This window comes from Lupinus angustifolius, chromosome LG09, assembly GCF_001865875.1.
Source record: "Lupinus angustifolius cultivar Tanjil chromosome LG09, LupAngTanjil_v1.0, whole genome shotgun sequence".
Taxonomy (NCBI): Eukaryota; Viridiplantae; Streptophyta; class Magnoliopsida; order Fabales; family Fabaceae; genus Lupinus; species Lupinus angustifolius.
The window spans coordinates 17,966,068-17,992,782 of record NC_032017.1 but is presented as its reverse complement, the minus strand read 5'-3'; the positions used below and the strand labels follow the sequence as shown (position 1 = coordinate 17,992,782).

At 32.2% G+C, this 26,715-nt stretch overlaps 4 protein-coding genes and 1 non-coding gene across 10 annotated transcripts; 3 read left to right on the top strand and 2 right to left on the bottom strand.

The window, feature by feature from the left end:
* On the top strand, positions 1,158-6,119 carry LOC109355735 (filament-like plant protein). 4 transcript variants are annotated; one of them, XM_019598934.1, is made up of 6 exons: positions 1,158-1,355; positions 2,071-2,230; positions 3,041-3,395; positions 3,808-5,270; positions 5,584-6,014; positions 6,052-6,119. In XM_019598934.1, exons 2-5 carry the CDS (start codon positions 2,075-2,077, stop codon positions 5,965-5,967), a joined length of 2,358 nt encoding a protein of 785 aa, XP_019454479.1. In that variant the 5' UTR covers positions 1,158-1,355; positions 2,071-2,074; the 3' UTR covers positions 5,968-6,014; positions 6,052-6,119. The 4 variants fall into 4 exon arrangements, with proteins under 4 accessions (XP_019454479.1, XP_019454480.1, XP_019454477.1 ...); XM_019598935.1 differs by adding an exon at positions 1,509-1,534 and having other exon boundaries at positions 5,584-6,119; XM_019598936.1 differs by having other exon boundaries at positions 1,159-1,355; positions 3,808-4,967; positions 5,178-5,270; positions 5,584-6,119.
* On the bottom strand, positions 7,263-7,347 carry TRNAM-CAU. Its single transcript is given in 2 exon segments — positions 7,263-7,298; positions 7,310-7,347. It is a non-coding gene; the product is annotated as a tRNA-Met (tRNA).
* Positions 7,935-12,312, top strand: LOC109355771 (chlorophyllide a oxygenase, chloroplastic-like). Its single transcript, XM_019598981.1, has 9 exons — positions 7,935-8,085; positions 9,072-9,296; positions 9,484-9,588; positions 9,722-9,997; positions 10,264-10,411; positions 10,606-10,790; positions 10,931-11,043; positions 11,264-11,558; positions 11,850-12,312. The coding sequence occupies exons 1-9, from the start codon at positions 8,008-8,010 to the stop codon at positions 12,021-12,023; spliced, it is 1,599 nt and encodes a 532-aa protein (XP_019454526.1). The 5' UTR covers positions 7,935-8,007; the 3' UTR covers positions 12,024-12,312.
* LOC109356354 lies at positions 12,786-13,383 on the bottom strand. Of its 3 annotated transcripts, none has more exons than XM_019599678.1 (2): positions 12,980-13,383; positions 12,786-12,914 (listed from the first exon to the last, which is right to left on the bottom strand). In XM_019599678.1, the coding sequence occupies exons 1-2, from the start codon at positions 13,307-13,309 to the stop codon at positions 12,912-12,914; spliced, it is 333 nt and encodes a 110-aa protein (XP_019455223.1). In that variant the 5' UTR covers positions 13,310-13,383; the 3' UTR covers positions 12,786-12,911. The 3 variants fall into 3 exon arrangements, with proteins under 3 accessions (XP_019455223.1, XP_019455221.1, XP_019455222.1); XM_019599676.1 differs by having other exon boundaries at positions 12,786-12,913; positions 12,971-13,382; XM_019599677.1 differs by having other exon boundaries at positions 12,786-12,911; positions 12,977-13,382.
* On the top strand, positions 23,555-25,840 carry LOC109357460 (V-type proton ATPase 16 kDa proteolipid subunit-like). The gene is made up of 3 exons (XM_019601426.1): positions 23,555-23,707; positions 23,787-24,072; positions 25,454-25,840. Exons 1-3 carry the CDS (start codon positions 23,632-23,634, stop codon positions 25,584-25,586), a joined length of 495 nt encoding a protein of 164 aa, XP_019456971.1. The 5' UTR covers positions 23,555-23,631; the 3' UTR covers positions 25,587-25,840.

The following is a 26,715-nucleotide window of genomic DNA, read 5'->3' as shown; positions in this document are numbered from 1 at the left end:
GATATAGTTGCACCTATGTTGTTTGAGAGCATTGAGGTGCATGGAAGTCATCATCAACTTTTAAACTTGTCAAATGAAAGAAAATGACTGAAAGCAATTAGTGACCCTACATTGTACTCTCAAGTCACAAGTGATAAAAAGGTAAAACACCCTCTCCAATTTACACCATAGCAAACAAACAATTAAAAAGGTAATAGAATACTAATTAGTAGTATAAAAAAAACAAATAACTAAAACAAGAGGAAATTTTTTAACAATGTAATTGGATTCCTCGTCAAGTTACAGCACACTCAAAACAAAAACAGTGGACGAGCCAATTATGACACAAAAAAGACAAGTTAGTAAGTGCCCACATATTTTGTACTACGATAGTGTGTCACTTCATATGTCATGACTTGTGATTAGTTAAAAAAATACTTAATAATTAAAATTTTAAGTTAAATATTTTTTTCAATCAATCACAAATCATGACATATGGAGTGACACACAATGAGAACATATCTCATGTCTCACTTTTTGTACTACTCCATGTATCATCACTTCTAATTGATTGAAACAAAATTATTTAAGTTAAAATCACAAATATTAAATATTTTTCTTGGCCAATCATATCTCTTGAAACATGAAGTGACATAAAAGAATGAGATAATAAATATGTATCTCACACAATGTGAGAGAGAAGATGTGCTCCAAAATTTCACTATTAAAATATAAGGAAACAAATAATTTTTTATTTTAAAATATTTGATTGAAAAATAATTACAAGTTTATTTGTATCTCCTAGCCTCCAATATTGGAACCCTGGTGAGAATTCAAATTCAAAAAAGGGACACTTGCATGTACAAACTCCAAGTAAAAACAAAACAAAACCAACAAAGTAGATAGGAGTTGGCATTGGAGAATGAGACACTCATTAATAAGATGGAAACTTTGGAATTTGGACAATGAATAAATATTAGCAATAAATCTTATGGTTCATGAGCGGGAACAAGAGTAATAATCCAAGTTCAAATTACTAAATAAAAAAATAACTAAATTAAATAAGAAACATTTTTGGTGAAAAAGCTGAAACGGTGTGTTTTATTTTGGTCACACACCCCACTCTCATAAAAACCCTTGAATTTCACACAAACTCTTTCACATGGCTCCTTATTAAAATAAACATTTATTTGATTATTATTATATCTGACACGAAAACATTAAAAATTTAACATAAAAACAAGAAATAGAAGAAACCCCTTAACCCAATATATTGTTCTGTAGTACCTGTGTGTTGTAGCAGTTGCTATGTGAATGCTTACTGTTACTGACATTCTACACATTTTTTGCCTCCCCATTTTATTATCAAGAGCCAGGTACCATAAACATTACTAAGAAGTTTAAAAAGTTAAGATTTTATTATGAGAAAGTATGTAACATTTAAAAATTTTGTATTTTTGGCTTCATTACTGATATTGTTATTATTGTCATTTAACACAGATTTTAGAGCATAGAATCTTTATTTGCAGTTCTTTGTTTGAATGTTCAAAGATGGGTACTTCATATTGTGCTAATAAAGAACATTTTTTTTAATGTACATTGGACTTTTGGGAACTTTTGATGCATTTCAGTTCAAAGGCTGAAATGGGCAACTCATATTTTAGGATATTTTCAATTCTGTGCTTGGTAATAAGCTTCAGCTCTATTTTATCCTACTGTTTCATGACATTGGGTTTTTAGAGTTTGATTTAAAACATTAAGAAGGTATTGGCTTTTAATTTCAATCCAGCTATATTTCATTATTTTGTTCTTGTAATCTTTGTCTGTATTATTGGTTTGAGGGTGGATTCTAAAAAAGCTGGTGGAGAATGTTAAGCAAAGTTATCTATTTTTTGGGGTTAAACCACTATGATTGATGAACAAGAAGTGTGTTTCTGTTTTCTGAAGGGTAGACCATGTAGGTTGGAGTGAGAGTTTCTGTTGTGTAATGAGTCAATAAGACTTGGCTACAATTTTTTAAAATTTTCTCTTCATTCTAATAATGAGCAGGATTTATGGTTGATTTTGACAATTTTTTGGTAATCTATGCAGATGAATGCCCTTCAGTTTTCAAACTAATGTTAGTTTGTTTGAGGCGATGATGGATAATAAGAGATGGTTATGGGAGCGGAAGTCTTCTGAGAAGAGCCTTGGTGAAACTGAAAGTTCAGGATCCATGTCATCCCATTCTGAGAGATACTTAGATGATCAGGTATGATAACCAATTCAGCATCAATGGCTTAATAGGGTGCACTAAAACTTGTTTTAGTATTTGGTCCCTTCATAAAATATTTGGGACCTTTATTTATATCTGAAGTCACAAGATTGAAATTCTAGTTTGACTCCTTTGTTGTATGCTAAATAAAAGATTCCTTACTTAGTGAATGAATTTTATCAGCCACTTACTGTCAAACTGAGATGGTTTTCATTTGGCTTTCTCTGTCTCTCTTATTTTATGCTAATGTCTGCATGTAGATAACTATACACACAGAATTGTGCTCATAATTTATAATGATTCACTCACTACAAATGCTTTGTTTTGATTCTTGTGGCACCGGTAATTATTTTGGACAATGTTCCATGATTGAACATTTATTTGCCCTTCTCCTGGTTTGTCTCCCAAGTGCAAAACATGAAATAAATTTCTATTTTCATTTTAGAAATAACTGGAAATGAGTGACAGAAGGCATAGCTTGTTGATCTTTTGAGTTCAATGTAGTTATGCACTCATATTTGAAAATAAATTATCATTTTGTACAGCCAGAATTTACTAGCTATGCTAAAATTGAAAATTGGTCCATTGTGGCTGATGTTTGTTGAGTGCATTCAAGAAAGTATTTTCACAACTTTAGTATAAAACTCATTTCCTTTTTGCCTTTCTCCTCCTGGAATTTGATTTGTGGTCCTGGTAGTTCAGGATGTTATAGCTATGCTTCTATATTTCACAAACTGGACATAGTACTATCAACTTTTATCCTTCTTTTTCCTAAGAAGTCTAGTATTTTTGTGTCCTTGAAAGCAGGACGAACTAAAGGTATCTCCTAATGGAGGCAATCACTCACCTAATGTCACGTCAAAAGCTGCAGCCTCTGAGGAAGATGATAATGATAGTTCGATTATGAATGCACAATTTCCTGAAGAAGTCACCTCAAAATCTATACCTACTAAAGGCGTCACAAATGATTGCTCTCAAGAGAAAAATGAAAATGGAGAAAATGACAATATAAAAAATGTAAAGGAAGGTGATCTAAATGGTGGATTGAACTCATTGAAGAATATGTCAGAGAAGCTATCTGCAGCGCCAGCGCTTGCAAATGTCAATGCCAAAGAAGACTTGGTTCAGCAGCATGCTGAAGTTGCTGAAGAAGCCATTGCAGGTGCAACTAATGTTATTAATAATCAGTACATTCCTCTATTGCTTTCTTTAATTTTCAAAATAACCACTGTTTCCTATTGCTTGGTTACCATTCCATCCTTCTGGCATTTCCTTGGATAGCATCAATTCCATTAGATGTGTATCTACAAAACAATTCAGCTGGTTGTTGAACAATCAAACCACATAAGAGAATTTCCTATTCCTAGAGGAGGATTAAGTAAGGTTTATAAAAATTAAATGATAAATTGTATCTGGATTATGTCACTAGCATGTTAAGAGGCTCCTATATGATCTATCATAAGAGATAACACTATCTTAATAATTATTTTCTTGTTTAATTCCTGGATTTTATTTCCCGCCCCTTTACCCGTTTTTAAGATTGTGTCTTAATTGGGTCTTTTTTGTTAACTTAGGCTGGGAAAAGGCTGAAAAAGAAGTGGCAGTATTAAAGAAGCAACTTGATGTAGTTACTGTCAGGAATTCAGCTCTGGCAGATCGAGTCTCCCATCTCGACAGTGCACTTAAGGAGTGTGTTAGGCAGCTAAGACAGACAAGGGATGAGCAGGAAGAAAATATCCATGATGCTGTAGTGATGAAAACTCTTAACTTAGAATCAGACAAAGTCGAACTTGAAAACAAGCTTGTTGAGCTCCAGAGCAAATTAGATTCTTCTAATGCCAGATATCTTGGTATTTGTCAAAAGGTTGAATGTTTGGAGAAAGAGAACGTGTCTCTAAGGCATGAGCTCCTAGCTCGATCGGAAGAGCTGGAAATCAAAACAATTGAGTGGGATTTAAGCACTCAAGCTGCTGAGACAGCAAGTAAGCAACATTTAGAAAGCATCAAGAGAGTAGCCAAGCTTGAGGCTGAGTGCCGGAGACTGAAGAGTATCACTTCTAAAGTGTCCTTTGTTAATGATCATAAATCTATTACTTCTTCCTCTTTTGGTGTTGAATCTCTTACAGATAGTCAATCAGATAGCGGTGAGCAGCTTAATAAACTGGAGACCAATACTCACTGGATGAGTTGCTCAGAACTAAACAAGTGTGAGCCGAGCTGTTCTGACTCATGGGCATCCGCATTAATTGCCGAGCTTGATCAGTTCAAGAATGAAAAGTGCAGACAACCAACTCCATCCAGTTCTGTTAAAATTGATCTCATGGATGATTTTCTTGAAATGGAACAACTTGTTGCATTGCCCGAGACTAAGAATGAAAACCTTGTCCAAGAGTCAGTAGTTTCCAATCAACACACTAATGAAGAAAACTGTCTCAGGGTTGATATTGAGATAATGAACCAACAAATGGAAGAACTAAACAACAAGTTAGAGAAGATAGAAGCAGAAAAGGCTCAATTAAAGATAGCTTTGATGAATAGTGAAGAGTGTATTGAGGAGTCACAACTTCAGTTGAGGGAGGCAGAAAATAAATTGGAGGAGTTACAAAGAGAACTAGAAAATACCTACACATCAAAGCAAATAATAGAAAATCACCTATTGAACATGGAGGCAGATGCTCAGACATTATCTGCAAACTTTGATTTATTAGAAGCAAAGGTTGATAAGGAAAGGGCTTTGTCAGATGAAATTGCAATGAAGTGCAAGGACTTGGAGGAAGAACTAGAACACAAAACCGCGAAGGTTGACTTGCTCAAAGCCGAGGCTGATAAGGAGAAGGCTTTGTCAGATGAAATTACAGTGAAGTGTAAGGACCTGGAGGAAGTGCTAGAAATCAAATCTGCAAAGGTTGTCTTATTAGAAGTAGAGGTTCATAAGGAGAGGGCAATGTCAGAAGAAATTGCAATGAAGTATAAGGAATTGGAGGAAGAAATGCTCAGGTTGACAGCTAGCTCATGTGTAGAAAAGAAGATTAAGCAGGTTGCTCATAATTGAAATATATTTTTAATTAAGCACTTATTTGGGTAAACAACTTAAGTAAATGTTTATAAGTGCTTATCACATTAGAGCTTATGACCTTGCAAGCTCCCTATAGCATATTCCATAAGCTTCTCTGATAAGCTTAGTGAAATAGTCTAAAAAGAGCTTATAAACAATTTTCATATGCTCTTCAAACACCTACATAAGTGCTTCATAAATTCTTCATAAACTCTTCCAAACATCGCTCGAATGTTCTATTCGTCATTGATTTTCTACACAGCTAATGTATCCCTTGTGATATTTTACGTGCCAGGAGGACCTAGTACTAGCTGCTGGAAAGCTTGCTGAGTGCCAGAAAACAATAGCATCTTTGGGCCATCAGTTAAAATCCCTGGTTACAATAGAAGATTTCCTTATTGATACTGCTAGCATTCCGGCGAGTCCTTCACACCTTGAAGAGATGTGGAAGTTGCATTCAAAGGACAAATTTTCACCTAAGAGAGATTCCATTTCTTCAAAGATTGCTAATGTGAGCTTAGTTCCATCCTTAAACAAAAGTGAAGAATGTTCACCACTTTCATCATCTTCATCAACCTCATCTGCTGCCATTCCAAATCATGACACTTCTGAGAAGAGTAGAAATGGCTTTGCAAAAATTTTCTGTAGAACCAAGAGTGGAATCCAACAAGAAATTTAGTGAGGATATAGTGAATTAACTATAATGTTTGTCATTCTTTTCTCAAAGTTGTAAACCAGATTGGTTTTGACATTTAAAGAAAAGGTTTAGCAACTCTCAGTTGGTATCAATCATCAATTATATACATTTCTTTTACATCTTTTGTAGGGTCTTTTGTGACGCATCAAGAATTAAATTCTTAAGAATTTCTTTATGGATGATCACTCAGTTCCATAAGCAAAAACATACTTGGAGGATAGAGGTTTAATCCAGTACATTTTGATATATGGAGTAGGGTTGAGCAGGACCCGGCCCTACCTGCTCACCCGACATGGCCCGATCATGATTAGGTCCAAATAGGATCGGGTCTGATCGGGTTTAGGGTCGAGTCTGGGTTCAAAAAATAGGTCTGGTCAATATTTAGGGTTGGATAGGGACCAAACACGACCTGACATGTCTTGTCCCATGGTCACTCGCTCAACATGTGTGTATGTGTCTCTACTCAAATGTGTATAGAGTAATGATACATTTGAGTCGAAAGTATCATTAATTTTCTAATTTTTCATCATATATACATGATTATTAATATAGATATACATTATCATTTATATGTCAATTTAAATATTCATAATAATAAATAATATTGATAGTCTTTATCTAAAATGAGTGCGCATTATATTTAATCGGGTTTAGGGTCGGGTCGAATTTAAAGATTGACCCGAATGATATTTAGAGTCGAGTTAGCTTCGAGTCTAAGGTCGCGTCTGAGTTCAAAAAATGACCCGACCGGTATTTAGGGCCGGGTAAGGACAAGCCTTAACCTGTCCCAATCCAGCTCATGCTCACCCCTAATATGGAGTATGCATTTATTTTAATATGTGTTTTATTAATTTCCATATCATAAAGTGTTCTTTAATCCTGTAAGCTTAGCCAAGCTTATAACTGACTATTTATAGCATAAGCACCCACAAAGAGGTTTTGGGTGAATACAAAGTTTTGGTTGTTGTATCCATTAATTACATCATAGATAACTATTTATTATACATAAAAGTTGAAGTGAGAAAGAAAAGACCACATCGACCCATGTTGCATTATCCATCTTAAGCCACCTCATCATTTTTTTGATGATGTTAACTTCTGGTTCAACCCCTTTCATGATTTAAATGCAGTTCCATTTGAAGATTCAATTTGATTGCCTTTTTTAATTATATAACGTGAAGTTGTTTAATGATATAATGATACCTGCATCGCTGACTCAGAAACAAGCTAATATATGACATAAAGGGAGAATTAGGAGGCAGAAAAAGGTGCTGCTTTGGGGTGAGAGAGGCTCGAACTCTCGACCTCAGGATCACTCAGAAGCTATGAGACCTACGCGCTAGCCAACTGCGCCACCACCCCATATTGATGAATTTCTTCCATAAAGTTTATATTACTAAATAAAAACACGCATAAAAATGCATCGGCATTGAAAGTAGGAATTATTATAATACCAATTTTCATCCACAAGAATCTCTTCACCTAATCATTATCAAATATCAATTGCAATACAAATAATATGGTGGTATAGTGGTGTATGATTTCACTAAGTTTCTATGATGACTAAAATGTTAAGGACTCAATTTTTTGGAGCAACATTTATTTGGAGAAACAACCACATGCCAAAAGAGATTAGTTCCTTACCAGAAAAAGATATAAAGATAACTTGTTACTACAAAAAATTACCAATGACAACATTTTTGAAAAGTAAAAATCTAACACAAAACATAAAAGGACAAAAGACACAGCGCATAGAGGATAGAGAAGTTATCTCCCAATCCTAGCTGGCAAGATTTCAAGGCCTCACTTTTGTAAGAACACCAGACAACATGTGGAAGAAACAACATCCACGTGCTAATCCAATGTATCCACGTGGCATCAGATACCAAACCAAGATCGCGCGAAGCAACAACCTCTTATCAACAAATAAAAATCCTCATAATTAATCAAACTCAAATTAATATTTCTTTACGTTTTTCTAAGTTTCTTTCTCTCTCTCTCTTTGTTACTTTTGCACCACCAATGAATGCTATAGCTACTGCTTCAGCTCTCACTCTACCAATATTCTATAATAGAGCATCCAAGTTTGAAGCCAAAAGGGTACCCTTTTTTGTTTTATTTTCTTTCATTTCTTAATTCTAGTATTTTGCTACTATCTTTTGTTGGGTGCTTGTTCTAGAAGGTGAAACTAAAACTAAATTTTTGTGACATGAAGTTAGTTGGTAATGGAAATGATGTTGTGTGGTGGTCAAGATATAACTTATAAGGTACATGCTAGACTTAGAAGGAAATTTGTTGATCCTAATATACTCCACAAATATTTACATGAACGTAATTGAGTTCAAGATGGAAATTTGGTATGATAGATTTTAGTTCCGTTGAGTCTTGTAGTGCAATGTTTGGCTTTAAGTTACATTGTTTCTTGCAGGTTTGATCATTAAGTAGTAAAGAATAATGTTATTTGACAGCTAAGTTGATGTGTTTTATGAGACATGGAGAGGGATAGAAGATGAAAAAGTGACTGATAAAGATAGTTTGATTTGTAGGAAGTAAAATTGTCAACTTTTATATGTTACAAATTACAGAAGTGAATAGTAAATGCCCCTGAATCTTGTATTCTTATTAAACATCTAGCTAAGAAGCATGAGTATGATGTGACATGAACAATACAATAAATTTTAAGCATTTATAGACATGACTACAATAGAAGGTATAAAATTAATACAAGGTTAACATACAAGCACCAATTAATTGGGAAAACGTTTTAAAAGTTAGCATTGGATATTGTAAACAAGATAAAATACTAATATTCATCTAATTATCGTGGCATTTCTCTCTATAATGGTATAATTAAAAATTAATTGTAAAAAGTTGTAGAATATAGTTAGTAGTATCCAAAAGTGTCCGAAACTGGTATGTATCCATGCACTTGACAACTATTTTGAAGTGTCTGTGCTTTCGCAGGCCTCTAGTTATTAGCAGTTAATATATCAAGTTTCTCCTTGATATGAACTATACTTTATGGACCTATCATACTTGAAGGAATATATGTTAGCTTACGATTTTGTGGGCACGTCAAATTTCAGGGTTTGAAAGGTAGATTTGGTGTGTATGCTGTATTTGGAGAAGGAGAGAAGAAAAATGCATGGGGTGCACTCTTTGATGTAGAGGATCCGAGATCTAAAATACCACAGTATAAAGGGAAACTTTTGGATGTATATCAAGCCATAGAAGTGGCTAGATATGATATTCAGTACTTGGATTGGCGAGCTCGGCAAGACGTACTTACTATCGTGCTCCTCCACGAAAAGGTTTCAGCTGATTCAAATTATTATTATATATGTTAGAATCAAGTTGATGCTTGAATGGATTATGGTCTTTCTTGAGTTTCACCTTCGTGAAATTTGTTTCTTGATAGTTGATACTATCCCTTTTTCAATTAATGAACTATGCATCTTACTACGACTGATTTATACCTCCCGAAAAATATGGTTGTAGGTGGTGGAAGTTCTTAATCCTCTCGCTCGGGAATACAAGTCAATAGGAACCATGAAAAAGGAGCTAGCTGAGTTGCAAGAAGAATTAGCCCAAGCACACAAGCAGGTATAGAATATTCGCAGGAATAGACTAGTCAGCATGACTTGAAGCTGAGATTTCCTTAGATTATCAGCTTGGCTCGAAGTTGTTTATTACGTATTAACCTGATATTATATTTATGCAACATAATGAATAACAGGTTCATATATCTGAAGCAAGGGTTGGCACTGCTTTAGATAAACTAGCTTACCTGGAAGAATTGGTAAATGACAAGTTGTTGCAAGAAAAAAGCACAGCTGAAGTCGCCATGACATCCTCTCCTCCCAGTACTTCTCCAAAATCTGTAGATATCGAAAAGAGAAGGAAACCACAGAAAAGATTGAATGTATCAGGCCCAGTTCAGTCGTACCATTCGAATTTGAAGAATTTCTGGTATCCGGTTGCTTTTTCAACAGGCCTAAAGGATGATACCATGGTAAGTCAATATCAATTTTTTCTAATATTTAATTTCACATACTTACAATATTTGTGTGATTTATTTCGATCAATTCAAATCAACTCGAAGGGAGTTGAACTTAAGGTTTCTACCCTAATCTCTCACCCGATTTGGCTATTCTAAAGTGGGTTTTGGGCGAGGCTAGTAAAATGCCGTTTTGTGGCACATTTTGATTTGTAAATGAAAATGTTTCTCTAATCTAAATGTGAATTCTCGTAAGCTGTGTTACTCCTTTTGTGTTTCAGGTCCCAATAGAATGTTTTGAGGAACCATGGGTTATCTTCAGAGGGAAGAATGGGGAACCTGGATGTGTCCAGAATACATGTGCACACAGAGCATGTCCTTTGCACCTTGGTTCTGTAAATGAGGGTCGTATCCGATGCCCATACCATGGTTAGTAGTCTTTTCAACGAAACCTTAACCTTCCCCTGCAAAGTTTCACATGTTCTTCAAGAAATATGATTATAATCTTCCAATGAGTTCTATGCACTTGTTCATAATGTATGTACAATATCACATGGCATAACCCACAGATTTATGTACACTGAAACTGTAGACTCTAAAATTACATAATGGCTGGATATCAGGCTGGGAATACGCCACTGATGGAAAATGTGAGAAAATGCCATCTACTCAACAACTAAACGTGAAGATAAAGTCAATTCCGTGTTTCGAGAAAGAAGGGATGATCTGGATTTGGCCTGGCAGTGACCCCCCAACAGCCACACTTCCATCTTTACTACCTCCTTCTGGGTTTGTAGTACATGCTGAGGTTTGTTATACTTCTGAATATAATATGTCCCTTTAGGCATTACCATTTGATGCAAGAAGAAAGAATTACAATCGTATGGTTGATAAAAGAAAAAAAATCTGCATTTTCTTACTTGGTGGCTCTTCACATGTATGTCTCAGATTGTCATGGAACTTCCGGTTGAACATGGGTTACTTTTGGACAACCTTTTGGATCTTGCTCATGCTCCTTTTACTCACACTTCAACTTTCGCTAAGGGATGGAGTGTTCCAAGGTTAGTTGCAGTCTATACCCTTTAAAATGAATAATACCTGTGATGAAAGGATCAAAATGTTTTTTGTGATGTGATAGTTCAGCATGTCATACTTTGTTATTGAAATTGTGCATGAGTGGAAAAGTTCATTTTTTTAGTTATAAGTCTAAACTTTATCTTATGATATGAAATAACATATTTCTAGCTCACTAAGTCTCTTTGCATGAATTTGAACTTGCAGCTTGGTGAAATTTTTGACACCTTCATCTGGTATGCAAGGATACTGGGATCCCTACCCCATTGATATGGAGTTTAAACCACCTTGTATGGTTCTATCGACCATCGGAATTTCAAAGCCTGGTAAACTGGAAGGACAAAACACAAGTCAGTGTGCAACACATCTGCACCAACTTCATGTCTGCTTACCATCCTCAAAACAAAAAACAAGATTGCTATACAGAATGTCATTGGATTTCGCTCCTTTGCTTAAACATGTTCCTTTTATGCAATATCTCTGGAGGCATTTTGCAGAACAAGCAAGTGCTTTGGAACATGAATGCACAATTACATTCAATTTCAATGAAATACATAGTTTCTTATCATTTTGTTGCATTATATAATGTTGTGTGAATGACGGGAACATATCTTCTATTTCACAAACTGTGTCACTTGTCGTGATTGGTCAGAAAAAACATAATTATTAAACTTCTAACTTAATAAATTTTTTTCAACCAATCATAGTAAGTAACACACTTTTTGGGACAGCAGATGTACTCCTACTCCTTCAACTTTTGCTTATTGATGAGTTTATGTTTTACTTATTAAAGGTACTGAATGAGGATCTGAGGCTAGTGTTAGGGCAGCAAGAGCGGATGAACAATGGTGCAAATATATGGAATTTTCCGGTATCCTATGACAAACTTGGGGTAAGGTACAGATTATGGAGAGATGCATTAGAGCAAGGAGCTAAGGAACTACCCTTTAGCAGAAACAATGAATGAAATAAAGATTTTTATATATCTCTGATTCATGCTTCTTAGACTCAGAAGGATTTTTTAACTCAAGGCTCTTGGAACTGTCCATGCCTCTCCATCATCCCCATAAGGCCACCTGGGAACACTTGAGTTGATAAGAGGCTGTCCCTTTGTAGATTGACAGAACAGTACTCTTGACTCTTCCCACTTTTTTTTTCCTTTTTTATTTTATTTTTTGTGTACAGTATCAGATTCAATTTTTACCTATTATATTCACCTCTACTAATGGGGTTTGTTGTACTTTAAGACAACATTTTAATCTAATGTTAACATACTACTAATTATAGAGTATAGTACCTCTGAACCTACTCCAATTAATACTCAAATCATAGAACTTTGTTGAAAGTTCTCTAGTCATGAGATATGCTAAGAAGCTACAGTACATTTATAGGGTAGATTTTATTGCAAAAATACAATTACCAGTAAAAGAATGAGGTCTATATGGATGAAACTATTTTGTTAAAAGGGGAGACCCGGTGCCATACTCCCAACTAGTGTAGTTTGGGAAGAGTAGATGCAAGTAGTTTTACTTCCGAAAGAAGAGACCGTTTTATCTATAAGTGGAGAAACTGTTTTCAGCATGCATTCAAATATATGCCCATATCTAAGGGGTGGACATATACTGTCACCGTAATTGATCAGAAAAATAATTAATTATTAAAATTTTAATTTAAATATATTTTCTCAACCAAGAATAACACTTTTTGTGGGACTGTATTCGTGTTCCCATATCTAAGTTCTTATTTCAATTAATAAAATAGAGAGAAATACAGCATTATTTGAACAACAACATGGAGTATTTCGATACACACAATACAAACAAGGCATACTTTACTACTCAGGTGTCATGAGAAATTATTCATACAATAATAGATCACAAATTTCCCCCTGAAGAATCCCAACACTCGCGCCAAATTGGTTTACAAGTCAGAACCACAGAAGGGGCAGAATTTGAAGTCGGCCTCCACAGTGCGGTCGCAAAACCTGCACCGCAAGGAATCAGAGAACGCCGTCGTTGGCGGTGGCGGTGGCGGTGGCAAGGAGTGAGATTGAGGAAACATGAGTTTGCAATTATCGCAATACAAGAGTGTGTCCTTTCCAGGCCAGCGCCAAACGGGAACAAAGAAGAGTTTGAGAACCTTGTCGTATTGAACAAGATCAACGGTGGAGGTACAATTCATACACCTTCCCACACCTGATTTCACCACCTGCCGAACCTGTTGCTCTAACCCACCTGCAAAGAAGAAGAACATTGCTTCGTTATCTTTCTTTCTTTCACTACTATGGTAACGATAATTGATGCCACGCCTTCAATTCAAGGTAATAGATTCTGCGTTCACTCTCTCTCAGTCTCTAGAGCTTTCGTGCGCTTTCCTGTGGGTTTTTATTTATAGGCCTAGCTTCTTTCATCTTTGGGTTTTCCTATAATCCATTTTTATTTGAATTTGAGTTTTGGAAAAGTCTAGAAAACCAACTTGAAATTTATGCTTTTGCAAATAGTTATTATGAAGTATTTTTTCCATAATTATCCTTTAAATTTTAACTATCAATAAAATTGCTCTCTGCATAAAGGTAATTTTAAATTAATTGCAATGAAATTTCTAACATATTATTTTAATCTCAACCATTAGATTATTATTTTATTTTTGTACATATAATAATATATTGTATTAACCACTTTTAATTGTGAAGTTTACTTATGTTCTCATTTTCAATTAATTATGTATTTTGAAAATGGTTTCCTTTTAATACTAATATTGACTAAATTGTCACTCTTATAAATCTAATTGCAATGGTTTCTATGAGTAATCTAACAATATAGTTATATATAGACTAATTTCACTAATTAAAAAATTGAAGGGTAATTATAAAAAAAATAGTTTATAATAACTACTTTTAAAAGAGATAAAATTTAGGGGAACTTTTTAATTCCCCTCAAAATTCAACTCACAAAATTAGCATCTATTGTCAAATCTTCGGTGTCTTAAAACTTGTTTAAGCTTATTTCCACCAAATATTTGATGCTGCTTCATTTTATGATACTGCAAATCGGAAAATTTGATTGACTATTATCTTATAGTTACCCTATTCAATGTATTTTTGTGCATTTTATAGATAAGTAATGATAAAATAAATATAGAAAATAAAATATCTACTCAAATCAGGTTATAAGTTATCACTTTCTATTACTAAGATTATAACAAATGTCCTATTTTATTATTTTTTATAAAAAATATTTCTAAAAACTAAAATGAGTAGTACATATATCATAATTTTAATGGTTGAAGAAAATAATTGATGAAAGGATACTGTATTCTCGTAAATGAGTGATGAGATTGTGATAATTGACCATGTCAATTTAAAAAACAAAGAATCTGAGAGGATTTACTTCATCTAATCTATTTGGGTCCAAGGGATTCTGGCTCTACATCACACCTTATATTAACCTTAATCTTTCAATATATTATATTATCTTATCATAATATATTTTTTAGAGATGATATTTGTAAAAATATAAATAGAATTGTGGAATCATGATAATTAACCATATAAAAACTTTTAAATGATAACCATATATGGTTTCTTTATCTAAACTCTCCCATCCCCTGAGATTAACCGAATTATCAAAACTTTGGTCTATAAGCCATATTCCCTTCTCCATCTAGTAAAAAACAAATTTTTTTGTCCTAAATTAAAGTTAAAATAGCAAATAAAGTACCTTGAAATGAAATATTATATATATATATATATTATATATATATATATAATGAGAATAATGTATCTCCTTATATCAGGAGATAACTTATCTCCTCCAGTCAGTAAAAATATGATATGTGTGCTATTTTGTTTATTTTTAAAAATATTTTTATAAAAAATGATGAAATATGACACATGTCATGATTTCACTAGCAGAAGAAGATAATTTATCTCCTTGTACCAGGAGATACTCCGTTCCCATATATAATTGAGTAGTTAAGGAAATACATATTAATTTGTCATTAAGTATTAATAGTTACAGAAAAAATGGTCAAAATATATGCGATAGAAAATTTGTCATTAATGAGTATATCATGTATCACACTAATTCTTAATTTCTTTTACCTTTCCGACTTTTAACAAGATAGTGGAATAATATAGAGAGTACAATTTCCAAATATTTTACTCTATGAAGATGTAAGAACTAAGAAGATTAAAGTAAGATAATATTTACCAAATATCTAGGACCAAGATAATAGTTTAATTGATATAATTCGATTAAATATTTTTAGTTGATAAGTTTACTTGATTATAGAGTCAACATATTTTAGTTATTCTTGTGCCTATAAAAGAAACTCAATATCTCTCTATTTTGCTCAGTTTAAAGTTAATTGATTGCGAGTGAAATCAATTATCACCCTCTCTTCTAATCATATATATCATACACCATTCTTATTCTTCCATGGCCTCCACTATAAATCCTTTCTATACTGTTGAAATTGTAGAACCTAGCCAAAACTCCATCCCACAAAACTTTCCTCTACGTGAACGCTTCTACGTTAACTTTAGCTACACCCATCATGTTCACATAAAAAACTCTACTACACCAACCTCAACCTCATTCAACCACACCTTTTTTATTCCATGGAACATATTATGTGATTGTGATGATTTCGAAGAAATAGACCCTGATAGTGTTACTATGGCATATTTGTATGGAACCTTCTCCTCTTGCCCTATCTCGCTTGATTTGTTGAACACAGTTCTTCTTCATATGGGTGAATATGCTAGGTACATGGTGGAGGGAAACAATGAAGGACATAGCATATTGGAGATGGATGTGACTGTTGAACTTTACACATATTCATAAATTAAATATTTTGCTAAACGATTTAGTTAATTGATTCAATTATCCACTTTGTGTTTATTTTGTTGGGCTAAGATTCCTTTTGTAATGCTTATTTAAAAGCATGATTATTTTGTAAACTCACTGAAAATTGATAAATCAATTTCAATCAATAAAATTTATTTCTTCAATTATTTCGGTCTTGAATATGATTATTTCGTGAATGGAGATATATATTTGGTTCAAAATAGTCATTAATTTTTAATATAGTACTATGTGGCATATGTGATTACCGTGGATAACTATTAAATGTGTGTATTATGTTTTGCCGCTTAAATGTTGTGAATTTTTTAATATATATATCTCCAGTGATTTTCAAATGTTATTAAATGGGCTCTTTTGAAGGAGATTCTATACTTTATTGTCAAATAATCACTCAGGGTAAATATTAAGAGTAAATTACGCTAATTCTTCATTACTTTTAGTGAAATTATATAAGTAATTCTTTACTTTTCTATATCTATACAAATCTCCTAATTTCTATACTTTTAGTACACTGATCACTCCTACATAAAAAATAAGTGTCCAAATAATATATAAGTCAATATCTCATAATATAAAAATGATTTAAACAGTATCTCTACTGGTACACTCATAGTACTTGCATGTATTTCATAAAGATACAGTCATCAATCAATTATATTATTACAAAATATTGGTTAGTTTTGTAAAGCTCTACTAGATATGTAAGATGAACATAAAGTTAATGATTCAATTCATGTGATTGACACTTATTGGAATGAGCAATCACATATCTCGAAATAAATTAATTCTTTATCCATAGGTTGATGAGATATTTTTAGTAGTACAAAAAAATTAATTATATTTTTACCTATGGTGTCTATCATTACCAAATTTAAGCAAAAATTAGAATATTGTTTTATCTCCTGGATCCCATCCTCGGATTGTTTTATAATCATTGATCAAAATTAAAGGTTTTCCTTTAGAAATAATAACAGTTATGATATGGATGATTATTAAAATATATATATGAAGAGGAGCATGAAAAAATAAAGTATAATATTGGCATTAATCTAAGCTTTCAAATTATATAGATTATGTTAGTTACACGAGTCAAGTCTTCCTTGTAGATTTTTGTATCGGATGGGGATTTAATACTAGCATAAAAAGAGAAGGAAACAATGGGTATCTTTACCAAACACAAATAGATATCTCATTTTACTAAAAAAAAAATAAGATGCTGGTTAGATAAAATTTATATAAAAAAATCTTATGATTTATAAGCTCTAAGTCAATGAGAGTAACCTGGCAGACTGGTAAAATGGTTACCTTATTACTCATTTACTAAGAAGATGTTAATATAATGATATGAGGTTTTATTGTATAATTATATAGATTAAAACGTCAAATGTTGTTTCTAATAACGAAATTTGTTGGGAGTAAAAACGACTCACCATAACTTTTTTTAATTTTTTACCCAAATAGTAAGGAGATATTATTAGTTATACTTAAGGTGGAAACATACCAGGCATATCAGAGATTTATTACCTGACCTATAACAGGATAGGCTAAACCAGATTTTTTCATGAACATGTCACACTCAAGCTTTCTAAAAAGTTTATTTAACTTAATAGACCAGACTTTAAGCCACATAAAAGACATGTTAAACCTAACCTACTAACCTATTTAGTTATATTATATAAGAATATTGAAATTATATTATTTTAATATAAGTAATATTATTATTATTATATATATAATATTAATATAAAAATGTATACAAAAATATAATTTAATTATTATAACTAATTGGACCTAACTAAAAGTACGATTATAAGTTCATTTAAATATAGACATGATAGCCTATTTCATGACGGCAAATTTACTTATGTAGTGTAATTTGACTACAATTTTACCATAATAGTGTAGATTTTGTACTTATTGTAAGAGTAATGTAATTTTTCCTAAATCGGCAACCACATGCACGATTTCAATTATTATTTTTTCTCTTGGACCCACATAACTCGGCAACAAGGCTGGAGTTTTATTTTTTTAAGATTTCCTTTGGAAATTGTCCATAGCATTGGAGTTTTACATACATATATATATATATATATATACATATATATATATGTGTGTGTAAATCGTGCACCATGTAGGAGTTTTAGGGTTGTCTTTAGAAATTGTGGATGGTGTTGGCGTTTTACAGTAAATCGTGTACCAGGTAGGAGTTTTAGGGATATTTAGGTTTTAGGGTTTAACCCTAATTATTTATAACTCGTCACTCAAGAAGGAGTTTTCAAATACGAGTTTTTTTATTTCCGGTGTATCTCTCCTAACACTATATAATCATCCAACACTTTCATCTTCTTCTCCTAAAAACTTATATGTTCTGAAGCTTCTTCTCCTAAATACATTTCTGTTAAAACTTTTCCCAGCCATCTTTTATACTTGTCTCAGAGCTTTCTTCTCGTATAGATTGATATTTGCTTAGAGGTTAGTAGAGCTATTATATTTTATGAACTGTGGTATATTTATTGTTAAATTTTCTAATATTATTATTTTGTTTATTATAGATGGTTATTCTAAGAGATATCGTTAGCGATTTTAGTGATGAAGAAGACATTGAAATATGTAGTGATGAGGATGAGGTCGATGTTGGTTTATCTTCTAGGATGACATATAGTTCTCCATCATCATTTTTTCGTAACACAAATTCTGAAGCTGGTTGTGATTTTGATCATACAAGTGGTTTAATGAATAATAATAACAATGATTTATTTGTTGGGATGCAATTTGAATCTAAAGAAGCCACAATACATGCTATTAGAGAATTTTATATTCAAAATTCATATCTTCATATATACATAATTTCTAATGGAGTATCCAGGACCAATTGACATTTCACTACTTACCATACAAAATGATCATATCTCAAACAATGTCTAGAATGACATTGAATGTGCTTTTCGACCTAGATCTTGTTTCTGGCAATCACTACCTTCTAAACTAGTGTTGCAAGTTATCCGCAATACTGCTTTTGGTAACTTGTAGACACTTGGAGCAGTAGAAATCAACAATCATCTATTATTAGCATTGATCGAGAGATGAAGACCAGAAACACATACTTTCCACTTTCCATGTGGAGAGGCCACCGTCACTCTTGAGGACGTGGCTTACCAACTTGGCATTCCGATAGAAGGAGAAGTTGTTACCGGAGTGACAAGTACGGATTGGGAAGAACTTTGCATCCAGTTGTTGGGTGTCGTTTCAGTAGGTAACGAATTAATGGGGCAGAGGGTGAAACTCCTTGAAATTGCTAATGAAGTTGTTATTGAACAACACGCTAGAGCATTTATTCTGAGAATGATCGGGGGATTTCTCATGCCAGATACATCACGTAATCGAGTCCACCTTATGTATTTTCCTTTACTCGAGGACTTAACGGAGACATTCCAATACAGTTGGGGCTCGACTGTATTGGCTTGTCTTTATCGAGGACTATGTCGTGCAACAATAATTAGTGATCAAAAAGAGATTGGAGGATGTCTGCTACTCCTTCAATCATGGGCATATGATCGCATTGAAAATCTTGCACCAAGACTGCGTGACCCAACACCTTATTTTCCATTGGTCAAAAGGTATATATTAATTTTATCATTATATGTAAATTTTTAGTTAATAAAATTGTTTCAAATTTTTTTACTAACTAACAATGATTAATAATAGATGGTCACAAAATTTAATCGCCACCAACATCCCTGGATATGCTGTTAATATCATACGTGCAATGTTTGACCATATGCGCGTTGATCAGGTGTATTTAAATTTTGTATATTTGTATGTACGAATAATAAGCCAAACTTTCATTATGTTTCTATATTTTTTATGTTAACTTTTTTATTAACATTTTTACCAGTTTCGTGAATGCCATATTACCAACTGTCATTCCTCCCAAACATATCGGAGAAAAGCCAATTAAGTGTGCTACTAATCTATTTCGTAATTGTAGAATGACACCCTACTGATCGGGTTATGAGGCAATTTGGTTTTGGTCAACCAATTCCACAAGATCCACTGAATTGTGAAAAACTTCACAAAGTTGACTTACGTGGCAAAACTGATTGTGACTGGCCACATAAGCATCATTGTTGGATTCAAATATGGAGCAATTGGGATAACTATGTGGTCGATTGTTTACACGCAAATACCATGCCTTTGAACCACTACGCTGAGTATATGCAGTGATACTTACAAAAGGACTAGAAGATACATATCTAGATATGGAGCACACTCTGATGGATGGAATGGTAACTTTTTTTTTTATAAATTAAACTTTCTCTTTAATCAATTTATTCACTTCTAATTTTCTACAGTACACCTTTGCAAAAAGAATTTGTGATCAACGTCGTCCTCCAACTTCACTTATAAATCTCACGTAATCTTTATGTGACGTCTTCTCATCTGGCCGTGAAATGATGAGAGCATTGGTTGAACTATCCCCAATGCATACTCTACCCACATTGATGAACCTCCTCCTACTCATTATTATCATATACCGGAAACTGAGTCTCCGCAACGAACTGAAGTGGATACTCATTCTCAAACACACACTTCTTCAGTTACTCCTCAACAACAACATCAACAATCGTATGACTTTGGAAATTTAATTATTCATCCAGTTATTTCGCATCAACTTCTCAAATGCCACTACCATCAATGTTTGCTATTACTTCAACTACACCATTGTCGGCATATGATTCTCAACAATATTATTGTCCTACTACGCCGTCCACAAACATTTTTGCTATGCAAAATAATGATGACGAAGTTGTGGTTGAAGATGTTGATGAACATGAGGATGATGAGGATGAGGAGGAGCCAGAATTGGCAACACGTGGTAGAGGGAGAATCCCGTAGCGGAATGAACAACAATTAAGAGTTCAACCGCCAAGAAGGAGAAAACCACCCCCATGTGGGACTTCATCACATTGACGTCTTTAAGGTTTTCTGAGATTTAATGTATTAAAATTTTAATATTGTAATATTTTGTTGTTATTATTGTTGCAATATTCTCTGAGATTTTTATATATGAACAAGAAACTCCTTTGCCATAGCCGATTTAGCTAGGGCAAAATAAAAATATTAAAAACCTAAAACTCCCACTACACAGCCAATTCTCAATAGTAGAAAAAAAGAATAAAAAAATATACTAAAACTCCATCCCAAAAACGATTTTGGTATTAAAAAAATTAAAACAAAAACTCCAACTTGGTACACGATTTACATGTATATATATGTATGCATGTAAAACGCCAACATCATCCACAATTTCTAAAGGCAACCCTAAAAAAATAAAACTCCAGCCTTGTTGTCGAGTTATGTGGGTCCAAGATAAAAAATAATTGGAATCGTACATGTGGTTGCCGATTTTAGGAAAAAATACACTACTCTTGTAATAAGCACAAAATCTACACTATTATAGTAAAATTGTAGTCAAAGTACACTACATAAGTAAATTTGTCATTTCATGACCATATAGTATAATATGTCTTTAAACATACTAACATGTCAAACCAAACTTTTAAATAGACTGAACCTAGGCTTTGAATTTTTTTAAACAATAATAGTTCTTTAAAGAGGCTAACAGACTAGACCAAACTTTTAAACATGCCAAACATAGACTTTGAAATTTTTTAAACAGACTAATGTGTTAGACTCATACTCCTATATATTATATAGGCTTTTATGCAAAGTTTAACCTATCATGTTTCCACGTTCAATTATTCGAAAAAAAATTAATTATTACTTTTACCTAGATATTTACTTCTTAGCATTCGGTTGATTTTTTAGTCAGTTTTGGAATTTTGTTAGCGTGCCTAATAACACATTTAACTTAACAAAGAAGATTAAATTTGGATTAAAAATTGACGCATTAACTAAATTCATGTGCATCAATGATTCTTTTATGAAAGTTAAAATTAGCTCTTGGGTACACATTAAAAACAAAAAAATGTGGTACCAAAATTATAAAAATAATACTCTTTTCGTTCCAACTTAATTATTTCTTTACAAAAAACTTCATATTTACTCATAATTTTTAAACATGGAGAAAACATTGATAACTAATTTTGATTAAAATCTAGCATTAATAAATTAATGATGGTTAATGAAAACATAAATTTAAGTATTTTTTTTTAGTATTACCAAGTGTATGTTATTATATTATGCGTAAGAACTAATATATTTCAAGATGTGCACCTGTTTATCCTAACAAATGTCATTAATTAAAAAATTTATTTTTTAGTCATCTAAAATCTTACTTACATTACTAGACTAATACCTTGTTGATTTATAAATTTAAATATGAAAAACAGCAAAGAATTCTGCATGTGTTAGTTCTTATTAATTATGCACATTGATATTTATGTTTATATTTTAAGATACACTCAGAGGAATGGAATGTTTTGAAGTATTTGGTGCCTGTTTGGTTGCAAATCTTAAATCGTGTTTGAAAAGTATATATTTATCTAAAAATTATATAATATTCCCAAGTCACCTTCCTTCATTGACATGGAAATGAAATATTTATTAGAACATGTATAGATTGATAAATATAAAGTGTAATCATGAAAAATCTACACGTATTTATGTGACTTAAATATTATAAAATGTCTTATATTTAGTAAACTTCAAAAAAAGAAAGATATAAAGAGACAGAAGAAGTAGTTCTGAATTTGTGGGTTTGGTGAGAACACAGTTTTAAAACAAAATTAATTTTATATCAAAAGTATGGTTTTTTTGGAGTGATAAAGTGCAGTTTTTTTGGGTTAAAATTTTGATATTGATATCTACAATTTTATTAATAAAAACCAAAACATAAATTATTTCAATTAAATTCATTCAAAAATAAAATCAATTTGATGTCGACCCATATTGAAAATATTTAACTATATAGTTTTTCCAACAATGTAAATGGAATGAGTTATTTTTATATTATTTTAAAATAAATATCCAATATGCATAATCAGTTTTTATTATAATTTTTAAATAGTAAGTTAATTATTTAAATTAATTAACTTCACTTTTAATTCAAACACACCCTTAACACACATTTGGAGTCACATATTTTTGTTGAGTTATTTATTTATTTCCAATTATTGGTTTAGCATATTTGATATGTTTTATATGAGCAATATGTTTGTCTAATAATTCAAGATCCAACTAGATTGTCATTATGATAAAAAAGTTAATAGTTTAATTCTTGTAAACAATAGTCACACACCATGAAAAATGTATTATTAAATATTAGCCCATTTTAAAAAACATTAAAGTAATGAAATTTTTTCAAACAATGTAAAAGAAATGCATTATTTTAATATTAATTTTCAACAAATATATGAAAATACATCATCAATTTTTTATTATAATCGCTGATTAGGTAATTATTTTAATAATTAATCTTATAACAAAAAAACTCATCACCGACTTTCACTTTTAATTCAAATACATCCTTAAAAATTTAAAATAACATATTTTTATTGAGTAATTTACTTACATTCCATTTATAGTAGAGGAAAACAAGGGACATTACTGTAAAGTTAGAAAATACAACCACTCTCTGTTTTACGATCCAAATAAATCAAATAACAATATCTTCGTATTATTCATTCACTTCAAAAACTTGATCTCTGCAAATACCACTCTTCAATTTTCATCAACGAAACAACGATGACAGGTTTCAGCGGCGATGAAACTGCTCCGTTCTTCGGCTTCCTCGGCGCTGCCGCGGCTCTCGTTTTCTCATGTGAGTCACAACTTTTTCCGATAACTAAATCGATGAAATTTCATTTCATTTCATTGATTTTGATTTTGATTTGTTATAGGTATGGGTGCTGCATATGGAACTGCAAAGAGTGGTGTTGGAGTGGCATCTATGGGTGTGATGAGACCTGAGTTAGTTATGAAATCAATTGTTCCTGTTGTTATGGCTGGAGTTCTTGGAATTTATGGATTGATTATTGCAGTTATTATTAGTACTGGTATTAACCCTAAGGCTAAATCTTATTATCTATTTGATGGCTATGCTCACTTGTCTTCTGGTCTTGCTTGTGGTCTTGCTGGTCTATCTGCTGGTATGGCTATTGGTATTGTTGGTGATGCTGGTGTCAGGTATCTTTTCTTTTTATTTATTATCTGTTGTGCTGTGTTTTGAAAAAAAAAATGGAGTAGTTGTATAAATAATTGATTATGATAGAATGATTGTTTTGTTTGGATATGTTTGCTGAGAAGTGATTTTGAGATAATTTGTTTCATTTGAGATGTATCAAAATTCACTTTTGTATAGGAAATTACAACAAAGGATATGAAGTTGTTTGTATATATTAATATTATGGTGCTTGTTTGGCAGATAGTTCAGCCGGGTTGAAACCTGATTGATTTATAGGAATCAGATTGTTTTTTTAAATAAGTTTGAAACTTCAAGGTTAATGAAATGTGATTGATTTCATAGGAATCAGATTGTTTTTTTTAAACTTCAAGGTTAATGTACCAAAACCCCCTCTTTTTCGTAATACAATCAGGTTTGCCAAACATTTCAAATTGGACCTGAAACAATGTTTTTTTGTTTATACAGTTTTGATCTTTATCAATTACCGAAGGAGCTCTTAGTTGCTACTCTATTTTTTCGTACTCTTATTCTTAATTGTAGTAAAGCTTGTGTGAACAGTGCCTGAATGCATCATTGGGGTAAGACTAAGAAATAGTAAAATAAAATAAAATAGAAGTAATTGCTTGATATAAATGAAGCATGTAAATAATATGAAATGCAATGTTAACTGAGTTTGGTTTCCGACACAAGTTCAACTAATCAATCCCTTATCTTCCAATGTAATGTGTTGATAATTGGGTCAATTTTGATCTTGAAAAAATATGCAGTGTTCAAGTAGTGCTTTAAACTAACAAACTTGTTATTCTTTGGATAAACTGTCATGTTGTTTCATGGACTTGGAAATGTATTAAGTTGCAATTTGATTTGTTTAGTTATATAATTCAGTTTTTAAACTATTCAACATTCAATTCCAACCAAATTATATGGCGAGCGAGAGATATTTTCAAGGGCCAATTTTACTCCTATTTAAAATTTTCAAGTTGAATATGTCAAATACGTTACAAATTATGTTATCTATCTTGGCTTATGAACACTTATTTCTTTACGGCTTTACCCACTTACTCCATTGAAGTTTTTTTGTTGCTTTGGAACTTAAGCTTTATTTCATATAGTTTTGTTTCAAAGAAATGTTGATTTTCAGACACTTATCTGGTTTCTTAGGGCTTGTCCATTTAATGGTTAATTTATTCCCTTTTGGCTGTTTAACTATGTTATATTTTGTAAATGTCTTCTCATCTTGGTTTATTTACATTTTTTGTGCATGTGTGTTCATGCTTCTCATACTAAACTATCATATTAATATTATCCTTGAATCTTTGCAATATACATGTTATTTGTTTACTGAATGCTTCGACACTGAGTAAGGTGATTCCCTTTTGTCAGGGCTAATGCGCAGCAGCCGAAGCTGTTTGTCGGTATGATTCTTATCTTGATTTTTGCTGAAGCTCTTGCTCTCTATGGCCTCATTGTGGGTATCATCCTCTCATCCCGAGCAGGGCAATCCCGTGCTGACTAAAGTGAAGCCAAAGCAGTGAAAGTTGGTATTCCATTGAAATTTTAATATCTAGCTTCTGTTTGAAATGGGAATTGTTTGGCTTTAGTAGAGTACTGTTATTTCATTTTAGTACACAAACCTTGTATGGAAATCTGTCTGTTTTGTGAAGTCGTTTTTTATTCCTGGATGGCTGCATAATATGTATGGTACTTGATTGGTGAACAAACACAATGCAACTTATTGAGCAACTATTAAAACCATTAGTGACTTACCTATCTTTTTTGCCACAATGAGCTTATAAATTATTGATAGTAACATGTTTTGTTGAGGGAAAATGGTATATTCTCTTAAGCCGTAAGAAAAGTAATGTGTCACAAAGTGATATTTTGTTTATTGGGAAAGACTTGTGTAGAGATGTATCTATGCCAAGACAACCAATAAAATCTTGACAATACATTAAAAATTTAATTCTAATTAAAATTTACTTCTAAATGATAGCATCAAAAAAATATAAATACTCCAAATATGATATGTTAGATACGTCTCTACATAATTTTTCTCTTGTTTATTAATGATTGTTTTACAAGTGATATATATCATTATTCTTTGTAGGAGGATATATTATTACTCTCTAGAAAATCAAGCTTTTATCACTTCTTTGTGAAGGCTCTACTAAAAATAAAAAAACGCCTCTCTATTTTTGTGATAAAAAAGTTCAGTTGAGAAGGAATGTTTTCATACTCCAAGAGCTAGTTATATTACATGCCTCAGCAAACATTCACGACTAAGTGACACAAATAAATTTTACATATCAAACGTTGACACACTTCTGAGCTCAATTCTATTAGTCTTTAATCATGTCTTGATGTTAATTTTGTTTTATTTTAAAATCGACTATTACAAGTTCATTACGAGCTTTTACTCGTTTGAATAACGCGTCATTATATCGTTATATGATATTTTTAAAAGCTTGCTGTATAAAAAAATTGCTCTCTTTTTTACATAAACTTACTCTGTTAAGTAACCTGCCAGACTAACTCTTGACATTTAACATACACAAGTTAGAGAGGCTTCTGTGTAAAATCACTGAAGTCATGTACAAAAACTTTAAGGGTCCGTTTATAAATTGAGTTTATGAGAGAAATAAAAA